We start from the raw sequence: 20,558 nt of genomic DNA on the forward strand, positions 1-20,558 counted from the left end.
CCCTGCCCATGAGAATTTCGTGCGGAGACAGTCCAGTCTTTCTGTCAGGGGTGTTTCTCATTGACATTAACACCAAAGGCAATGCGTCAGGCCATTTCAAATTTGTCGATGCACATATTTTCGCCATTCTTGATTTCAATGTACCATTCATTTGTTCCACCAGTCCTGAGGCTTCAGGGCGATAGCTACAATGCAGTTTTTGCTCAATGTTCAGCGCTGCGCAAAGTAACTTTATCACCTCGTTATTGAAGTGACTTCCCCTATCTGATTCTAAAGAGATCGGGAATCCGAAACGTGGTATTAACTCCCTCAACAATAGTTTTGCAACTGTAAGGCTGTCATTTCTACGTGTGGGGTACGCTTCAACCCAGTGACTAAAAATGCACACAATCACCAACACATACTTCAGACCTCCATGCACAGGCATCTCAATGAAGTCCATCTGCATTCTACTAAACGGGCCGCTCGCCCTACCAATGTGGCTCGCGTTCACAACCGTTCCTTTCCCTGGGTTCATCTGCTGACAAATGACACATCGATGGCAAACTGCTTCTGCAGCTTGACGAAATCTGGGGTTAAACCAATCAGTTTTGAACAATCTTATCATGGCATCTCTCCCTTGGTGAGCCTGCCCATGATAGAACCTCGCTAGCTGCGATAAGAGACTATTTGGCAAAACAAATTTTCCCTCATTTGAAACCCATAACTCATCTGGTCTCTTTATACATTGTGACTTAATCCAGGAATCTCTTTCATCCTCCCTGACGTTATTCTGTAACGCTTTTAGTTCATCCATTGTATCTACGACCTTCAAGGCAAATGCTTCAGCTGGTTCGAGTTCTGGTTCACTTATCAAATTCCATTCATCTCTGAGTAATATACAGTTCAAGGCACAAAATCTTGCGACTTGATCCGCATATGCATTTCCCAGAGAAACATAGTCCTGTCCTTTTGTATGAGCACTACACTTTACCACTGCAACTTCGGCTGGCATTTGAATGGCGTGTAACAATTCCCTTATTCTCTCCCCGTTTTTCACTGGGGACCCTGAAGAAGTCAGGAAACCTCTCTGTGACCATAGTTGTCCAAAGTCGTGCACAATTCCAAACCCGTACTGACTATCAGTGTAAATGGTGACTTTCATCAATGCAGACAGTTGACATGCTCTTGTAAGGGCTACAAGTTCTGCTACTTGTGCAGAATATATTCCTTGAAGCCAGGACGCTTCCAAGACACCTGTTACAGTACATACAGCATATCCTGCTTTCAAAATTCCCATCCCATTTCTTAGACATGAACCATCAACGAAAACAATTTGGTCATTTTCATCAAGCTTAGTATCCTTAATGTCAGGTCGAGGTTTTGTGCAAAATTCAGTCACCTGAAGGCAGTCATGCTCGACGTCTTCAGCGTTCTCAATTTCAGCATTTTCACCGGGAAGCAAGGTTGCTGGATTCAACGTAGTGCACCTTTTCAGCTGCACATTCGGTGAGCCCAGAATTATCATTTCATACCTTGTGAGTCTTGCTCCAGTCATGTGTTGCGTTCGGGAGTGGGTCAAAAGTATCTCAACTGAGTGAGGGACCATGACTGTTACTGGGTGTCCCATCACTATTCCTTCACTCTGAGTGAGGCTGATACCAACTGCTGCTACGGCGCGCAAACACCCTGGAAGTGCTGCTGCGACCGGATCCAAAGTAGCTGAAAAATACGCTACTGGTCTGTTTACGCCACCATGGGCTTGAGTCAAGACAGACAAAGAACATGCATCACGTTCATGACAAAACAATGTGAAAGGCTTTGTGTAATCAGGCATACCTAAAGCTGGAGCCCTGCACATGCATTCTTTCAATTCGATAAAAGCATCCATCTCATCTCCTTTCAGCTCAATTTGATCCAAGGCATCCTTCTGGGTCAGCTTCAGTAAAGCCTTTGCTAGAGTTGAGAAGTTGGGAATCCACTGACGACAGTAGCTTACCATTCCCAAAAACTTCCTCACCTCCCTCCTTGTCTTTGGTGGACTCATTTGAAGTACACTCGTTATTCTTTCCTTCATTATTCTCCGTGACCCTTTCTCTATCTGGTGACCCAAGTATTTCACTTTCTTCTGACAGAACTGCAATTTGGAAGGAGACACCTTGTGTCCATTCCTTCCCAAATGGTTCAACAGAGCAATGGTATCGGCTGTGCAGCCGCTTTCTGTCTTAGATGCGATCAGTAAGTCATCGATGTACTGTACTAGGGTTGACTCGAATGGCAATTCTAATGCTTCCAAGTCTTTCTTTAGAATCTGATTGAATATTGACGGTGACTCAGAAAACCCTTGAGGAATTCGACACCAACTGTACACTCTGTCTAAGAATTTGAAACAAAAGAGAAATTGGCTGTCCTCATGAAGAGGCACCGAAAAGAATGCTTGTGACAAGTCGATGACTGAGAACCACTCGGCATCGCAAGGGACTTGAAACATTATCACAGCTGGATTTGGTACGACAGGGCAACATTTAATTATGATGTCATTTATTTTCCTCAAGTCCTGTACAATTCGGACCTTTCCACTCGGCTTTATTAATCCCATGATTGGTGAATTACATGGACTGCTTAACACTTCTTTCAGTACTCCCTGCTTTACAAATTCGTCAATGAGTTGGGCAACTTTCATGAGGGTGTCTTGTGCCATGTGGTATTGTGGGGTCTGGGGAAAGGTTGCATTGGGCTTTACAGTCACTTTCACTGGTTCCACTCCTTTCATCAATCCCACCTCTTTCCCTGTCATATCCCACACTTCCTTTCCGACTGTTTCCCGTAATTCAGCTGGAATATCTTCTTCAGTTATCATCGGGAAAAGGCAAATCAGAGGATACTCTTCATCGACAGTTTCCATCTCATCCCCCTCTACACTGTCCTCTTCTTCCCCATCACTGCTCGTCTGAATCTTTATTCCATCGTTCGAACACATAATCGAACAACCCAATTTGCACAATAGGTCTCTCCCTAACAGTGCTATCGGGCTTGAGTCACATACCACAAACTTATGTAACCCTTGATAGTTACCAATGCTGACTGGTACCGGATCTGTAATTGGGTTTGTCAGGTGCCTGTTTGCTACTCCCACCACTTGAACTGTTCTCCCTGAGAGCGGCAAATTTGGTACTTCAATGCTCTTAACAGTTGAACGTGTGGCTCCTGTGTCAACCAAGAATGAGACACGATGACCCATGACTCTTCCCTCTACATATGGACCCTTTTGATCAACTTCCAAGGATGCTGCAAGCACACAATCTCCTTCCTCTCCTGAACTTTCACTCTCCCATACATTGTTTATTCCACTCTCACTGTGTAATGGGAACTGTTGTACGGTGCCATTTGTATTCATTACCTGACCCGAGACCTGTGGAGGAACCATCACTTGCTGCTGACTCATTGGTGCCAAAGGTATTTGCATTTGCTGATTAGGTACCATGGGAAACTGCTGTTGCATTCGCTGCATTTGCGTCATCTGCATACGGGGCATCTGCATCTGCTGCGGCTGCATGGGCTGTAATCCCTGCAGCTGATTTATGGTCTGAAAATTTGGGTTTGGACCTCTCATTTTCGGTCCCCTCATTGTCTGAAATGCATTGACATCATTGTTTTGCTGACCAACACCTGCACCTTCCTGCACCACCATCGGGCACTCGCGTTTCCAATGACCGACAATTCCGCACACGTGACACGGCATCACCTTTTTCAATGCCTGCACACCATTCGGAGTCACAACAGTGTTCAAATCCGGACCATTATTCACAAAACCTCCTCTGCCTCTGCCTCTCGCCTGTGGCTGAAACGTCATATTTCCCTGCAACTGCTGCTGCGGTTGCGGTACCTGTAGTTGGAACCCTTGCAACCCTTGCAAACCTTGCAGACCTGTCTGAGCTGCTTTAAGCTGCATCATCATCACTTTCTCTTTCAACTTTTTCTGTTTCACTTCAATTTCGTCGCTACAGTATTTCGCATAATTCAACACCTCATCAATAGGTTTCGACTGCCAACAAATCAAATGCGACTTTATCATCTGACTTATCTCTGGTCTCAGCCCTTCCACAAATCTAAACACAAAATGAAGCATGTCCTTCGCCTCTATCGTTTCCGTGCCACTGTAGTTCTTGAACGCTTTCAACAACCTCTCATAGTAACTATGAATCGACTCTTTAGCCTCTTGGGCAGTTCGATCGATCTTCTGCCAATCCACATTTTTCGCGGCAACCTTCGTCTTCAAATGCTCAATCACCTTATAGTACAGGCTCATCACCATAGGTGATGGTGCACCCGTATCCCTGTCTCTCTCTGGTTCACTTGTCGGCCAACCTACAGCTCTTTTGCAATCCTCCCACAAATCTGCCGGAACCACAATCTCAAAGAGAGTGTTCAGGTCTTCCCAGAGACATTTTGCAAGCTTCACAAACCTATCAGTCTGTTGATACCATTCAATCGGTTTCTCTCTCAGTTTGGGAAAATCATCCGTAAAAGACTGAATGTCGCTTCTGTGCCATGGTACATGTATTAATTTTCCCCCTGCTGTCTCCCTCATTGGTAACATGGTTACTGCATCACTACTCTGTGGTCTTTTCTCGTTGAGCTCTGGGACACTGTCTTTCCTCTTTTCCTTTCTCTTTACCCATCTGCTTTCCCATTTGTCTAAGCACCTCCACACTTGTGCACTCTGCAACAATTCTCTAAGGTGCGCCTTCATGCCTGCTGACCTCATGTGTTCAAAATCTGTGGTCCCGAAATCCAACCTGTAGCTCCTGCTCAAGTGTTTCGTCTTGTCTATGTCAACCCCGTTTTTGTCAGCTATTTCTTGCAAGCTTCTATGTACCTTGTTCACTTCTCTCGTAATCCTGGGACATAGATACCTCAGCTCTTCTTCCGAGTAGGACTCTAACCTATTCACACCCATAGTCCCTTCCACCAATTCTTGTGCTTCCATGTTCAACCTGACCCTATTCAGATAATCTTCTCCCTTCCCACTGGCTGAGCTTTGTGTGGAATTCAGACTGTTGAACCACTGTGTCAGCTGTTGCGCATTCAACCCCATCAGTGTAGCATTCACATCGACTGCCATTGATGGTTGCGGCAACTTTTCAGTGTTCGATGATAGCGGTATCATCAGTGGGGGACTCGACCTCACCAGTGTTGACTGAGCACATATGGGACTAAACTCCATCAAGGGCCCAGATCCAGTTGGCTGAGCCGCTATCGGAGTTATCCCTGGAGTGTTTTCTATGCACCTCCTTTCTGTCCCATTCTGCAGCATTGATCCCTGGCCGCCCATACCCAAGTTAGGCTGACTGTACAAAGGTACCGGTGGACCTACAGTAATGGGTAGTGATATCGCATCTGGGTTCTGTCCATTTCCCATGTTCTGAGACATGTTCATTCCCACACTATGGGTCATCATTGCCGGCATGCCCATCTGACTCCCCGTCATCTGAGCATGTGCGTTTCCCCCCTGCATCTGCTTTTGAGACATCAAAAACTGGGTTGATTCAGCTTGTGCCAGTGTTGGGTTGTGACCATTCTGTCCTCCCATTGCGGTTGGATCTAGAATCATTCCCGTACTGTTGTCACTGCTGTAGTACCTTGGGACCTGCGGCTGATAATTTTCTGCTGGTTTCAGTATGGGCACATCTGGATATATTCTCCTAACCTGCGGTATCTGCGGGGTGAACAGTAAACTCGGGTCCTTAGATCCCGATGATGCTCCTGAACTCTGAGTTTCACTGTTCTGTACCGGTGCCGGAGGGGCAGAACTGGTACTTGGACCTTGTCCACTCTCTGCATAAGGTGGTGGACGGTCGTTCAGCAATTGCATTATTAACTCCTCATCCTCTAACTCCTCTTCTCTTCTCAACTTTTCCTCGTCCTCTCTATCCTTGGAACACCTCCTGTTTGTCTTACAGGTAGCTTTCTTACCTGTCTCCTCTTCTTCCTTAGTAATTGCGGGAAACAATTTTATCCCCTGCAATACATCTGACCTCCACACCTTCTGTGCATTATCCCACCTAGCGTCCGCTAGTGTCTTTTCTACCTTCCTTATCCTAGTCTCGAACTTATTTTGCTGCTGCTGTCTAGCCATTAGTTCCCAAATCGCTAGAGCCTCAAACTGTGCTGGCCTTGGAGGTACCTTCATGTCGTACATCGCGAATCTCAAATTCTCTAGGATCCTTATATTGAATGTCCCATGGATCGGGAACGCTACGCTCCCATGTTTCTCTGTCAGCTTGTGCCATTGCTTTAGCCAAAGGGACGGAGCTACCCCCTTTTCCTCCATTACAATGTAAGCTGGTGTACCTTCGGGTGGCGTCTCCTCTCCTACGCTCGCTTTAATGTAAGACTCTCCCTTCATCGCACTCTTTAATGCTTTAAAAAATTTCATTTTCTCGTCTTTTATTTCACAAAATATGTAATCAATAGGGTGACTTTAATTCCCGGAATACTCTTCGCTTGCCTTTCCCCTTCCAATCGAGCCCCACGGACTGCGTCCAATCCGTGCGCGACCCTTCTCTGCAACCAACCTATCCCAGCGCGGCTCCTAGTGACGTCACACTCACACACACTGCGGCTGACAAAGCCTCGCGGCTCGTCCTCCTTCACTCAGCTCCTCTCGTAACAACTTCTAGCATGTATCGCGAGCAACCAAAATAATAATAAAACAGATCTGTCGGTTTACTACAGGAAGGGTAACACAATCGCTTCAGGACCTTAGGGATTTTTCACTAGCCTCGGCAGTTATTCCATCTTTCTCGGTCCCCACTTTCGCAAGCAAATCTGACCCGCAGACTGCTCTCAACTTGTCAGTGATCTATTCTAGTGCACTTTAGAATTTTGTCAAAGCCCGAAGTCGAAGTTTCTTTCACTCCCTTAACACACGTACCGACTTGTTGACCACGCCCGATCAACCTACTAAACCGACCAGACCACAACATAAACAAGTGTCTCATACACTTTTCAACATACTCCGGAGTCTCTTGACCTCGCAGGGCCCGTCTCAACAACAACAACCACGTGGACCTTTTTATGCACGAAGCGCCACATGCACATGAAGTTCGACGACTTCCCTACTTTCACACTCGGAGTCGCACCTCCGCTATTTCTATGAAGTTCGACGACTTCCCTACTTCTACACTCGGAGTCGCACCTCCGCTATTCTCTAAAATCCTCGCAACCTTTTCACACAATCTGCGGCAATAAGCTGTGCAAGCGCAAAATCCTAACTTCACTCATACCATCACTAGTACCGCCAACGCTGATCTCACACCTCCATTCTCTTCATTCGCAAGCTCCGAGATCCCGGGAAAGTCGCGGTGGACTTAGCCCATCATCATTTTCTCAATCTGTTTTACCCAAGAAAATCTAATTCAACTTCTCGAGTGGGGTCTCAAAAGTCGAAACCGTTAATTCAACACCATGTATGTCTCGAGCGGGGTCCCAAAAGACGAAACCGTTAATTCAACACCATGTATGTCTCGAGTGGGGTCCCAAAAGTCGAAACCCTCCTCTGCTACCATCTACTGATAGAGCGTTCCGTACTAATAATTTACCTGTACTTGGACGCTCTTTCGGCCGATGAATCTTTTGGCTAAGTGGGACTCTCTTCACCCGAGATCAGTCAATTTAATCAAATCAATAATCAATAACGAACGTAAGCAATGCCCTGATCAACATAACACTTAACAATTAATCCAGAATACATTTCGGCGAACCATGACCTTTCGGTCATGAATAACCACACCTTCTTATTCAAAGTTAATGAATTTATTTCCCTATATTAACAAAGCTAGCACAATATAAATGTGTCTCAACACCAAATGATAAACGTAAATGAACATTAATAGCTGTCCATAACGACGAAACAGGTGCAATCTATGCAGCATTTGAATAACAAGGCATTTGATGATAGCAATGCAAATCACTAAAACTATAATCTGTAATGAGCTAATTGCATACATTTAGTCAGCATAACAAGGTCTCAAATTGCATCGTGCAACAGAAGGAATCCTCATCTAACCTCAAATTAGCATCGGCATGTGGGACTTCATGCAAAAACAATTTAGCAACATTAATTTAGAAAAACTCCTAACTAGGGCTCTTATCAAAAATCAGCAGTTGGTTACCTAAAAGAAACACAATGCAATTGCACAATTTCCTTTCATATTTACCAATTACAATCAGCATTCAAGGAAGTCTTCGTCTCACAGGTACCGTTTCTCTATCAGCATGGGACGGGGCAAAGGGGCAGGGGTGGACGGGGCAGTTGCCTCACGGCGGCAAGATAAACTACTACTTCATGCAAAGGGACAAATCAAAGTTAAAGTCTCTAGGGTAAGAATCATTTAAGTCTCTTTCTCTCGATTAGAGAAAGCATCAAAGTCTCTTTCAAAATGGCGTCGCAGCAAGGTGGGCCATATTAGCTGCAAAATGGCTGGTAACGGCAATAATGGCTGCAATGGCTGGTAATGGCTGGTAATGGCTGGTAATGGCTGGTAATGGCTACTTTCTTCTCGTGCACCTGGTTTAAATAGACAACAGTTCAAATCCAGTAGGGTCTTCCATTGGAGGGTTCATAGGTTGGCTTCAAGTTGTCCAATCAAAAACAACAGTTCTCAAGCTTTTACTTAAGCATACATTATCCTTGGAGACGGGTACGCAAGTTGCAACATTTTATACCAATTAACTCATTTTCAGAGCTTCCATTGTCCGCACCTGCAGACTGACCTTGGAGCAAAGAGAAAAATGCCAGGCTGGCACGAAACCTTAAGATAAGCATGTGAACGATCTCAGTGGAAAAGTACAGCTTCAAGCAGAAATACACGTTTATTAGCACATTGGAAAAATACGAGCATCTAAACCGTGAGACAAGGCAACTAGGCCAAAGCCTCCACTAAAGTTATGCTAAGCTAAAGCATTTCTAACAAGCAAATCATGGCACACGTTTACGATTATGTCAGATTAGTGCAATTCTAATACATCACGTTATATAAAGCACGCTTATAAATGTTGGCAAACTACTCTGAGGGCACATTTTGTCCCCGTACAATCTTTATTAGTTCGGTTAAAGTCACTCTTGATTATTGCAGCACTACGTTTAAGCGCTAATAAATGTAAAACCTTTATTTCTGCGTCATCAGCAGGCTTGCCATGCCAGTGTTCTGAAAGTGCCCCTATTGTCCTAAAACTACAGCATCCACCTCGCGCCTCAGTGGTAGACTTATATAAATATTCACTTTACTGATTTTGTCCTGAATTGGCTATCCCTGTTTTCCGTTTCAACGCCCTTTTTACATTTACAATTTCGATTTTTCTGAATTGTTTTCCTAATTTTCCCTGTTTTCCATTTTTCGCAGTTCTGTTTTGAATAAACTCATTTTTTTTATTTTTCTCCCATTTCATTCTATTTTGCTGCATTTTCTTCCATTGCTTAATGCCGCCTCCCTTTTTTGCTTAATATCTCCCCCTTCCTTGTCTTCCTTCTTTCACTCCCTTTAAATACTTCCAGTGACTCTCTAATCTCTTTTTCCATTCTTTTACTGCTTTCCTCCTCTTTCTCCGTTTTCTACTACCGCTCTTATCAGCCTGTGACCCCTGACTTGCTGCTGAGCCCCGGGGATCGAGATGATGTCGCCTTGGACGCAGACTACCCGGAAGACCGAGGGAACTGGACCGGAAAGCTGGATTTCCTACTGTCCTGCATCGGATATTGCGTGGGCCTGGGCAACGTTTGGAGATTCCCATACAGGGCCTACACTAACGGGGGAGGTATGAATATTAGTCCATCACTTCTGGAGGGATGTAGGCACAATTTGGAAATTGCTCTCACACCTTCATTGTTCATATGTGTAGTGGGAGTGAGGGTGCCACTAAAGGTAATTTTGTGTATATCTAATGTGTCTCTGTTCTTTCAGGAGCATTTCTTGTCCCTTACTTTATCATGCTGGCCATCTGCGGCATCCCCATCTTCTTCATGGAGTTGTCCCTGGGCCAGTTCTCCAGCCTGGGGCCGCTTGCTGTCTGGAAGATCAGCCCTCTGTTTAAAGGTAAGACTTATGCTTTTACCACGCCACCTCCCAGGAGGTCTTGAAAGGCTAAATAAGAGTTTTGCACATGAGAAAGAAGGACGCTGCTAAACATTATTACTGGGAAAGGAGTGGAATGACCCTGCACCAGATGTATGGAAGAGCTGGGGTAGGGAACAGAAAGACAGCTGCTGAAGTGGTCCTGTAGACGGTCAGTTAGAAACAAGATGTCGTTGTGGAGTTAGGTTGCTAAAAACAGCACCAATTAAAGGCATCCACCTATCTCTTGACACAATAACCCACCAACAGTTGCCTCTATGTAGAAGTGATGACCTATCAACAGTTGTCTGTGTCTTGTAATGATGATCTATCAGCAGTGGCCTGTGTCTTTCTACGATAACCTTTCTGATGCTTCTGGAATCTTGAAATTACAATGTTTCTGAAGTGGCCTGTCTCTGCAAGATGCTCTGTCTGAAGACACCAATTTCTCCCCATGATCAGTAGTCTCAGGATGACTTTATGCAATGCTGTTGTGTGACCGAGGTCATTCAATGCACCCTTGATCCTGTATCTATTCGTCCACTATACTATTAATAGAGTTCGGATCATTTAATCCCGTATAGCCCTAACTGACACTTTACTGATAATTCACACAGTCTGGCCACAAACTTTGCTACAGTCTCATCCATTTTTGGTGGTTGGGTATAAAATCAATGTCTAGACAAGTCTATATTGGTATCTTTGGAAAACCGCTTCTCTAACCTCACTTTGGCTTCTAAGTACATATTTGTAATAGTTTGACCATCATTACCCATCACTGCTGGTAAATATTTGAAGATGTGCTGGCCTTCCTTGCCTAATGTACTCAGCAACAGAGCTTTCCTTCTTGACACTTAAAACTCCGACCCATCCAAGACCTCTACATAATTTTCAAATATCTCCACCCATTCCTCCCATTCAATTGGTGGGGATCCGGGTTAAGACAGAAATAGTGGTAGGAGAATTATTGTTGCTTCCATGTCCTTTGTATACCGATATACCAACAGTATCTCCTTGTAACTGTAATCACACATCCTTACCAGTCTCACTGTAATATTATGCTAGGTACACCTTCAAGTTGGGCCCATCACCGAAGGTAAAGTTCCCTTTGCTTGTCTTCAAGGTGTGCCTATCACTGTATACCAGGAATACCCAAACAATGGGTATTTAATGGGTCACTAATTGGGTATTAGGCACTCAGTCAGCAGGTGTGCCTATCACCACGAATTAGAGATGTAATGTCACTTACTGAATGAATCTAGGCACTTAGTTCAAAGGTGTACCCATCACTCCATTGCTCTCTCCACATGAAAGAATGACCAGAAAGCTTCCACTGCTGCAAAGTTCACTGCTATTTCCGATGCACTGAAGAAAAATGTGAAAACTATTCACTTCATGTAGATTTTGTTAAAGGAACACCTCACATGCCACGTCGATGAATAGTAAACTCCCCAATCCAGCAAGATGGCTGCCGATACGCCGCTTTATGTTGATTCCAGAAGGAAATTCAGCTTGTTCTATAAATCTGCTGAGCATCATTCCGTGCCGTTTTCTACAAGCGATATCCCACACTGCACTTTCTCACACAGCATTCTGTGGTGAATTGAAGTTTCGGTCCACAATAAAGGTATTATAAACAGCTTTAATGGTAATGCGCGACCTAGCGTCCAGCAACTCGGAGAAACAGCAAACTGTCATCTCCCGAATCCACTGAACACAAACATTCTGAAGAGCGCGCACCGAACCCAAACACAACATATCCTCTTGCCTTCACATAGACTGTGTACAAAAGGAAATATCTAACATAAAACATAACTTAAACAAAAACAAGTTGTTACTTAATAATACAGTTTTTTTTTTAAATCAAAAACAATTATAAAACCAAATCACTTCAAAATATAATCTTTAAGATAACCAGGACATCTGCGAGACCTCGTCAATTGCTCACGAACCACTCCTTCTGTTCGAGACTTCTCAATCTCTTGAGTTACACTTTGTGATTCACTCTCTCCAGCCTCAGAAACATAACCCCTACCAGGAGTAGATTCTCTACCTTCATTTCTTACAGCATCAGAATTAGTACTGTGACTTATATCTGACTCACCATCAACACTCCAAAAGAAAGAGCTAGAACATTCATCCTCCACCTGACTCGAAACACACTCCCCCCCCCTTCTGATAAAGAGCCACATTTCTCACATTCCACTTCTCTCTTTCCTCAGTCTCAACTTGAAATCTTCCAACCTTCTTCACACGAAAGGGGCCTCTAAATTTTGAAACACCCGCTCTTACTCTACCTGACTTAACCTTGACCCAGTCACCCACACTCAATCCGTGATCATGCTGACAGGGAACACCCGTCTTGTTACTACCACCAGATGCAACCCACTCTTGAAGCCAAGAAGGAATCAATTTCGTCCCCATCGGTCTCCCCCGCATCACACTGAAAGGAGACACACCCATAGTACTATGAATCGTGGAGCGATATGCTCTTACCACATCAATTATCATCTTCTGCACACTACAGTGATTAGCCAAAGCTAGCTGTATAGTTCCCTTGATTAATCTGTTAACCCTCTCAACTATTCCATTACCCTGTGGGTAGTACAGAGAAGTCCTGGTGTGTCGCACTCCACAATTCTTCAAAAACAAACATATCTAATTCGAAGTTAACTGAGTGCCATTGTCCGTGAAAAGAACCCTGGGAATACCTTCCTCCATGAAAATGTCTTCCAAAACTTTTATGGTCGTGGTCGTGGTAACATCATGTACAAATCTAACCACTAACCATCTAGAGTGAACATCCACAATAACAACAGCAAAGCGCATTTGAAAGGGAACTTCCATTAGTGGACCAATGAAATCCAAACAAATCGTGTGCCAAGGTTTTCCCGGATCTTCAATATGGCCTTCCACCCTACCCACTCCCACTTTCAACCTTTTCTCACTCTCTTTGCATAGTGCACACTGCTCCACCCAACACTTAACCTGCCCATCCAAACCAGGCCACCAAAAATTTTCTTTCAATCTTCTGCTAGTCATCCCCTGGCCCAAATGACCCTCATGAGCTAAAGAAAATAACTTTTTCTCAGTCCCACAGGCGGAACAAAACGTTCCCCTCGCATCAATACACTGTCCCCACAACACGACAGCTCATCCAACACATCCAAGAAAGGCCTGACAGACAGTGGAAGCGTACTCTCCCTTCGAATTCCCAAGGAAACTAATCTAAAAACACTTTTAAGACAATCATCAACTGCCATCTCATTCTTCCATTCATCCAATGTAAATGTACCTAAACCCCATTCAACAACACTACCAATAGAGGCCACAGCATCATCTGTATCACAAGACTTTACCAACTGGGCATCCACCTTCTCCCAATCCAGAGACAACTTGGACAGACAATCAGCCTGAACATTTCTCCAACCCTGAACATACTCTACACGATACAGATACTCTTGCAATCTTGCAGAAAGTCTAGCTAACCTTGCTGACCCCTTACCAGCACCACCAGCCAATAATATTCTCAATAAGGGTTTGTGATCACTCCTTAAAGTAAACTCCAACCCCCACAAATACGTTCTGAAATGTTCTGTGCCCCAAACAGCCGCTAAAGCTTCCCGCTCAATAACAGAATAGTTCCGTTCCGTTTGTGTCAACGTACGAGACGCAAACGCGACTGTCTTCTCTTGCTTCCCATGAACTTCTGACAACACAGCTCCTAAACCAGTCCCACTGGCATCCACAGTCAGGATAGAACGTAAATTAATATCAAAAGCTGACAAAATACCTGCACTACAAATCTCACATTTAATACGATTAAAACCATCCACTTGTTCCTCAAGCCAACAAAACTTACTCCCTTTCCTCAACAACTTCCTTAGACACTCAGTCTTGCTCGCAAATTTATGTACAAACTTGGAGTAATACTCCACCAGTCCCAAAAAAGACCTCAACTGGTCTTTGTCAGCTGGTGCAGGTGCAAATTTGATGGCTTCCAACAGGCTTTTCTTCGGTTTAATACTACCTTTAGCAATAGAATACCCAAGATAGTCAATTTCCTCTACCAAGAAAATACACTTCTCCTTATTCAAGCTTAGACCAGAATCTCCAATGATCTTGAGTACTTTCCTCAGTGTGACATTGTGTTCATCAACGGCATCACCCATCACAAGTATATCATCTTGAAAAAATAATACATCCTTGAATTTTCCAAACATCTGACCCATCAATCGCTGAAACACACTCGCAGCGGAAGCCAAACCAAAAGGCATGCGAGTAAATTGGAATGTACCTTCCGGAGTGACAAATGCTGTGACATGCTTGGAATCAGGATGAAGTCTAATCTGATGATAAGCACTCCTCAAATCTAATTTAGAGAAAAACTTACCATTTTTTACCGCAGATAACAACTCATTTATGTTGGGTAAAGGGTAAGTATCTACGACAATGTTCTGATTTACTGACCTCAAGTCCACACATAACCGAACCTTCCCATCCGATTTCCGCGTAATAACAACCGGGGAAATCCATGGAGACACCTCAACCGGTTCAATGATACCCTCAATCAACATGTTGTTAATCACTTTCTTGACTTCCTCTCTTGCCACAAATGGTATCTTGCGGACTTTATGTTGGATAGGATGGGCATCTTCTCTCAATACTATTCTATGCACGTAGCCCTTTAGACATCCTAATTCTTTTTTAAAGACATCCCCAGCACCTTCCAAAATATCTTCCAAAAGTATATTCGCAACCACCAAAACCTGATTGGACGCTCTGGGACTGATGACAATGTTGAGATCATATTGATGCATCCAACCCAATATAGGTGGGCCCTCAACAGACACATAAACTTTTCCCAGAACTTTCCTACCCCCAAAATGAATTTCCTTCAACATGTAACCCAGCAACCTAATTTCCACCCCTTGATATCCCCCCGGGGATATATCCTTAGGTAATAACTCTTCATTACCCCAAAAACGTCTAAAAAGACTCTCAGGAATAATGGTGTACAACGAACCCGAGTCCACCATGAGGTTTAGTTGAACCTCCCCAATTAAAAACAAGGCTGTCGGTCTATAACATCGACGATCACTCACACTCACTTTCACGTTGGAGTCTTGTCCAACCACAAGTACTCTATCCTCACAAGGAGACTCACCACCTTCCTCAACCAAATTTATGCTTGATTTAAACTCCTTAGTACCCCGAGTATTTTCTCTACACACACGGGCATAATGTCCTCTGCGACCACACTTGCGACGCTCCTTATTGATGGCAAAACATTTCTTGAAGTCACCCAAGTGCAAAGTACTACCACACCTAAAGCACTCCCTCCCCTTACTTCCACCAAGTATGTTTTTCTTTGCTGCAGTTCCCGTTTCTGGTCTCAAAATTTTAGAATCATTTGTTAAAGCCATAACTTCCACAGTTTTCTCTTTCCTTTCCAGTTCCTTAATACAGCGTTTCGATTCCTCCATCACTTTTGCCAAATCAATTGCTTCTTGTAGCGTGGGATTCTTAGCCGCCCATAGCCTCTCCTGAATTTTTTTATCGCGGCACTGCACAATGAGTTGATCACGTATCAGTTCTTCTGTCATAGTACCAAACTTGCATTTAACAGACAATTCCCTCAACCGCGACACCAAATCATCAATAGACTCATGATGATCTTGAGGTTGTGTGTAAAACTTATACCTAGCTAAAACTAAATTAGTTTCTTTTGCAAACCTGTTCTCCAACCTCTTAATTGCTTCTATATAAATATCGTCCATAGGCTGTCCATTGGGCCCCATACAAGGAGGAAGATATTTAAAAATCCTTTGACCCTCACACCCCAGAGTACTCAAAAGGATAGCTTTTTTCCTTTGAGGAGTATAACCCTGACCATCCAAGGCAACAATGTAATTCTCCAGCATTTCCACCCAATCCTCCCAAGGTAAGACTGGCACCCCTGGAACAGGTAGAAATAAAGGTGGTGGAGAAATATTGGAGTAGTTGGCCATCATAGCAATTGTCAAATACGTATTAACACAAAAGAAACGATACAATGCAGTAAACAGAAAAGCTATGTAGCCATTACTTGAACATCATAAAAGCAGGTAAAAAGTTCTCACAGTAGAGGCACTTAAATGCAGTCGGGAGTTTCACAGAGTCCCTCTAGGAACGAGCAGAACAACCAAAATAATGTTCTCCCACCTCCACCTGTTTTAACACTTAGACGAACCAAGGCAGTAACACTTCCGGGATATAGCCTCAGAATCTACTTCCTACACAAGAGGTTCCGGTTGCACAAGAGGTTCAGGATGTAAAAAAACGAAGACGTCACATCAGCGCCGGCGCCTGCGCATACTGAAAGCCCCAGCCGTTCCGCTCCTCCAGAAAACACTGCTCACACACAGGAACAGCAGTAGTGTAATAAGTAGTGACACTCCTTCCTCAGTGCCGGCTCTCCGCTCACACACCCGACCGAACACTAGGAAAACCGCTCTGGTGCTCCACCCAAAAACTTCAATGTCAATGGCAGTATCAGCGCTGGCTCTCCGCACTACAGTAACGACGTTGGCTCACAGCACGCTAACACGAAGCAGCACACTCAAAGCTGCCTCGCCACTCCAGTGAAAATCGAGGTGTGAACAATGGCGCAGGTGCACCCACTTCTCCCTCGGGAAACAGCAATGTCGATCGTATCCACATCTCCAATAAAACACCCTGCCGCTGCTGACCTAGGTCGCGCCAAGTCCCTCGTCGCCAAACTGTGGTGAATAGAAGTTTCGGTCCACAATAAAGGTATTATAAACAGCTTTAATGGTAATGCGCGACCTAGCGTCCAGCAACTCGGAGAAACAGCAAACTGTCATCTCCCGAATCCACTGAACACAAACATTCTGAAGAGCGCGCACCGAACCCAAACACAACACATTCATTGCAGTGCGAGCCGAAATGACTGTTAGGTAAGTCTTTCCAAACATCTTACCACACATCAGTCTAACAATTCCCAAAGCTTCCCATAAACTGCTGTTTGGCTTTAGAGAACTGTTTTGTATTTCTGTGGGCACTCTGGAGCCCATCTTTTTTCTCAAAAAACACATAGAGCTGTTTTACCCCACATAGTGGGTCGTTACACCAACCAATTCACATAGTCATCTCATGGTGTCTCAAGGACTGGAACTCATCGCCAATCTTGAGATTCAACTCCCAGGAGTCATAAGAGGGTTGAAAAAGGTATTTTATTTGAGGCACAGGTGACTGCAGCTGAGGCATCACCTCCAGCCAGCGAACAACTTACTCCAGAGAGAACCCAACCAAGTCACAACACACAAGAACACTAGAACACAGGTGCTATAAGATTCTAGGTTTAAAGGTACAAGTCATCTTAGCTTAAATCATGATGTACAGAAGTTCAACAAGTAGACTTAGCTTCAGTGAATGAGACCTGACCACTAACACCATGTAGCTAACCTGTGTCTTTGCCTTCCTCAGGGGTCGGAATGGGCATGATTCTCATTGTGTCGATGGTGGCCATCTACTACAACATGATCATTGCCTATGTCCTCTTCTACCTCTTTGCATCCTTGACCAACGACCTGCCCTGGCAGCACTGCGGCAATTGGTGGAACACAGACCTCTGCCTGGACCACCATGTCATGCGGACTGGGAACTCTTCTGTCCCCATCAACATCAGCAGTACTGTCAGCCCGAGTGAGGAGTACTGGAGGTAAGGATACAGCAGCGTGCCGATGCCTAACAAGAGTGCTACCGCATGTAATTAAGAAAACATGTTCTTGTAGCAATCTAGGTAATAGATATAACGGAGTGATATAGTGCTGCTCATAACGAGAGAAGTATTGGAAGCTAAACCTGCAACTTTTATATTAATGACTGCCAGAAAACTGGGGGTTTGTTTCGTATGTAACATCTCTATAGTGCTGCCACTTTCCTGTTTCTCTAACCAGCTCACCTATGAATTACTGAAGGGCAAACAAATCTTAATCTTTTTAGCAGTGAGTTAGCACATAGCTAAATCGAATCATGATCTGTCAATGTTGGATACATAGTATTCCATTTATTTTAGGTACAAAAGAACATCTACTTAAGGTTTGGTTACATAAGTTACATTGGACATTTTTTTGATAATATTCTGGCTATTGAAAAATGCTTTTTTTTGTTTGCATTTCAATCATATATTTGCTTTATACACCAATTTGTATTTGTTCTCAATAACTTTGCTGCTGAGATGCCCTGGTGTTATCTAACATGGGGGTATAACCAGGGCCACTGGAATATTTTGAGAATAGACTTCCAAGTTTTGAGGTATGTTTTACTAAACAAACATGGCAAGAAAATGCTAATTATGCAGCAAAATATGGCATATTCCGTGGTGGTATTATTTTAAAGCGCAATGGATGTCCCATCTACTGTATTTAGACCGCCATTGACTATAATGAACTTGTTAAACAACAGACGCAACAGATGCCACATTTTTGATGGAATATCCTGTAGATCAAACAAAAAATATGCTCCTATCTAATGTTAACATATATCAATTCTGTCTGAGCAAAAGTCTCTTTTCATTAGTATCAGTTTGCTAGTTAAGTAAAGCAACTGAAAGCTGGCCAAGTGACTGTCGCAAAGTGTCTGCCACTGTAGAACCCTATGTGTGGAGTTTTTGTTTATTACATTTGATCTGTTTGGGCTAGAAACTCATTTCTTAGTAAAATCTTACAATTATGATCCAAATAGTGGGTTGTGTGACACATGGAGTAAATCCGTAACTATGTAGAATATGGAGTGGTGGTAGAATTGCATAAGTCCAGCTGCCCTGGCATGACCTAATGAGGCCCATGGAACAACAGAAGGTGGTAAAGGGAAACTATACTGTTGAGACTAAAACTGATAAATGAAAACTCATTCTACCTCACAGTTTTTGTGAAAACTATTCCCAGTTGAACTGTTGTTCCAAATGAAACTCCTGAACAAAATATATGTGTGATTAAGCTGTGACTACAACAGCCCTTTGCATCAAGTTAGTAAGATTTTAGACACTTTGAAACTCTAAATAAGTTTGTTCTAGATGGAGGGCAAGATATTCAGTCCATAGAAGCCACAAAGATAGGAGGTAAGTTCTTTATTCCACTAAAAACTATTAGTTACAGACACAGCCTCACAGTTCCTTCCAGGTTACATCATTTCAAAAGTAGTTTATTTCCAGCCTAACTCTAGAATTCAGACCCCAACATTCCACGCATCATCACAGTCTCTGTGGCTTTTCATCTGGGGTCAGTGGTTCTAACCCTGTTTCTTTCTAAAGATAATCTGCAGCCCAGCCATTTCTGACAAGAAAGCAGGGAACTCGCATCATTCCTGCATTTACACAATTCTACTATTGGTCTTCTCCTTAGCATCATGGACGTGCCACAGTGCCACAAAAATGAGATTCTATTACAAGTGTCTTAGCGACAACCTGCCACTTTGCAGTGAGATACGGGTTATACTCTACGTAATAAAGCTTGTCATAAGCAGTCTGGGGCCTGTCTGTGGAAAGAAACCTGAGAGGCCCCAGGTAGTGCTATACATCTGTAACCTACCCTCGGGGCTACTTGTAGGAAAGGCCGTGAAGCACCTGTCACCGGACGTTAAGAGCGACTTTCAGGGGCTGCTCTGGAGTGTTTGGGTTACATTCCTCCACATTATGATTACTCAACTTGCTCCACAGATCACGTACAATTAAATGCTTGATCATTTGGGCATCTCACATATGAAACACCGCTTGTCCTATGGCTCTAAGTGGGTGCCAATGACGCCAGTAAAGTTACGTGCCAAGTTCGAGAAAAATACTCAAATAAAAAATAGAAATGGAAAAATGGTTAGACATCTCAGCCGGAGAAGGATTCCACATTTCAAGGCAGAAAAGTTCTGAACCCATTTTTCTTTCACACTGATCACAGGGGAGTGTGGTATTGTCCGAACAAAACACTTGAGCAGTGCACTCTGTTAGTGAAGGGTAGCATCTGACAACTCATACCAGTGCCAGCAAAATGCCACCATCTTGTGGCCTTTAAAATCCGTAACGAGATGGAAAGTGGTGTGCACCATTGTCTGCCTGAAGCCATAACATCAAGCCAGCTGCTTGCATTATCAAGCATATTTATTAGTCCACATCACAGTGTGATCATCTTTGTACATGCAATGCACCACTTCCATCTTTCTAGCTGTCAATGTCTGCACCCAACCCCTTCATCACTTGAAAAAGTTCCAATCAGGTACAGAGCTGACATTAGGTTAAGGATTACCATTAGACCTAGATGTGGAGCATAAGGCTAACAATTCTTTTAGGGTCAGTGTGTAGACCTAGAGTTAGTTTTATTGCTAGGCTTACCCATAAGGTTAGCATTAGGCTTACGTGCAGAGTTTACATACAGGGTTAGTCTAAGACCCTGGCAAGCGTGATTTATTTTA

General features: G+C 43.7%; 1 protein-coding gene across 2 annotated transcripts in view; it reads left to right on the plus strand.

Moving 5' to 3' along the window:
• Positions 1-20,558, plus strand: part of SLC6A7 (solute carrier family 6 member 7) — a 230,056-nt gene that overhangs the window by 69,887 nt on the left and 139,611 nt on the right. For both annotated transcript variants that reach the window (XM_069199534.1, XM_069199535.1), the window contains 3 exons: positions 9,615-9,798; positions 9,945-10,076; positions 17,583-17,817. In XM_069199534.1, the coding sequence (XP_069055635.1) occupies positions 9,615-9,798; positions 9,945-10,076; positions 17,583-17,817 (551 nt within the window). The remainder of the gene's footprint in view (positions 1-9,614; positions 9,799-9,944; positions 10,077-17,582; positions 17,818-20,558) is intronic.

Source organism: Pleurodeles waltl, chromosome 7 (assembly GCF_031143425.1).
Source record: "Pleurodeles waltl isolate 20211129_DDA chromosome 7, aPleWal1.hap1.20221129, whole genome shotgun sequence".
In the NCBI taxonomy this organism is placed as follows: domain Eukaryota; kingdom Metazoa; phylum Chordata; class Amphibia; order Caudata; family Salamandridae; genus Pleurodeles; species Pleurodeles waltl.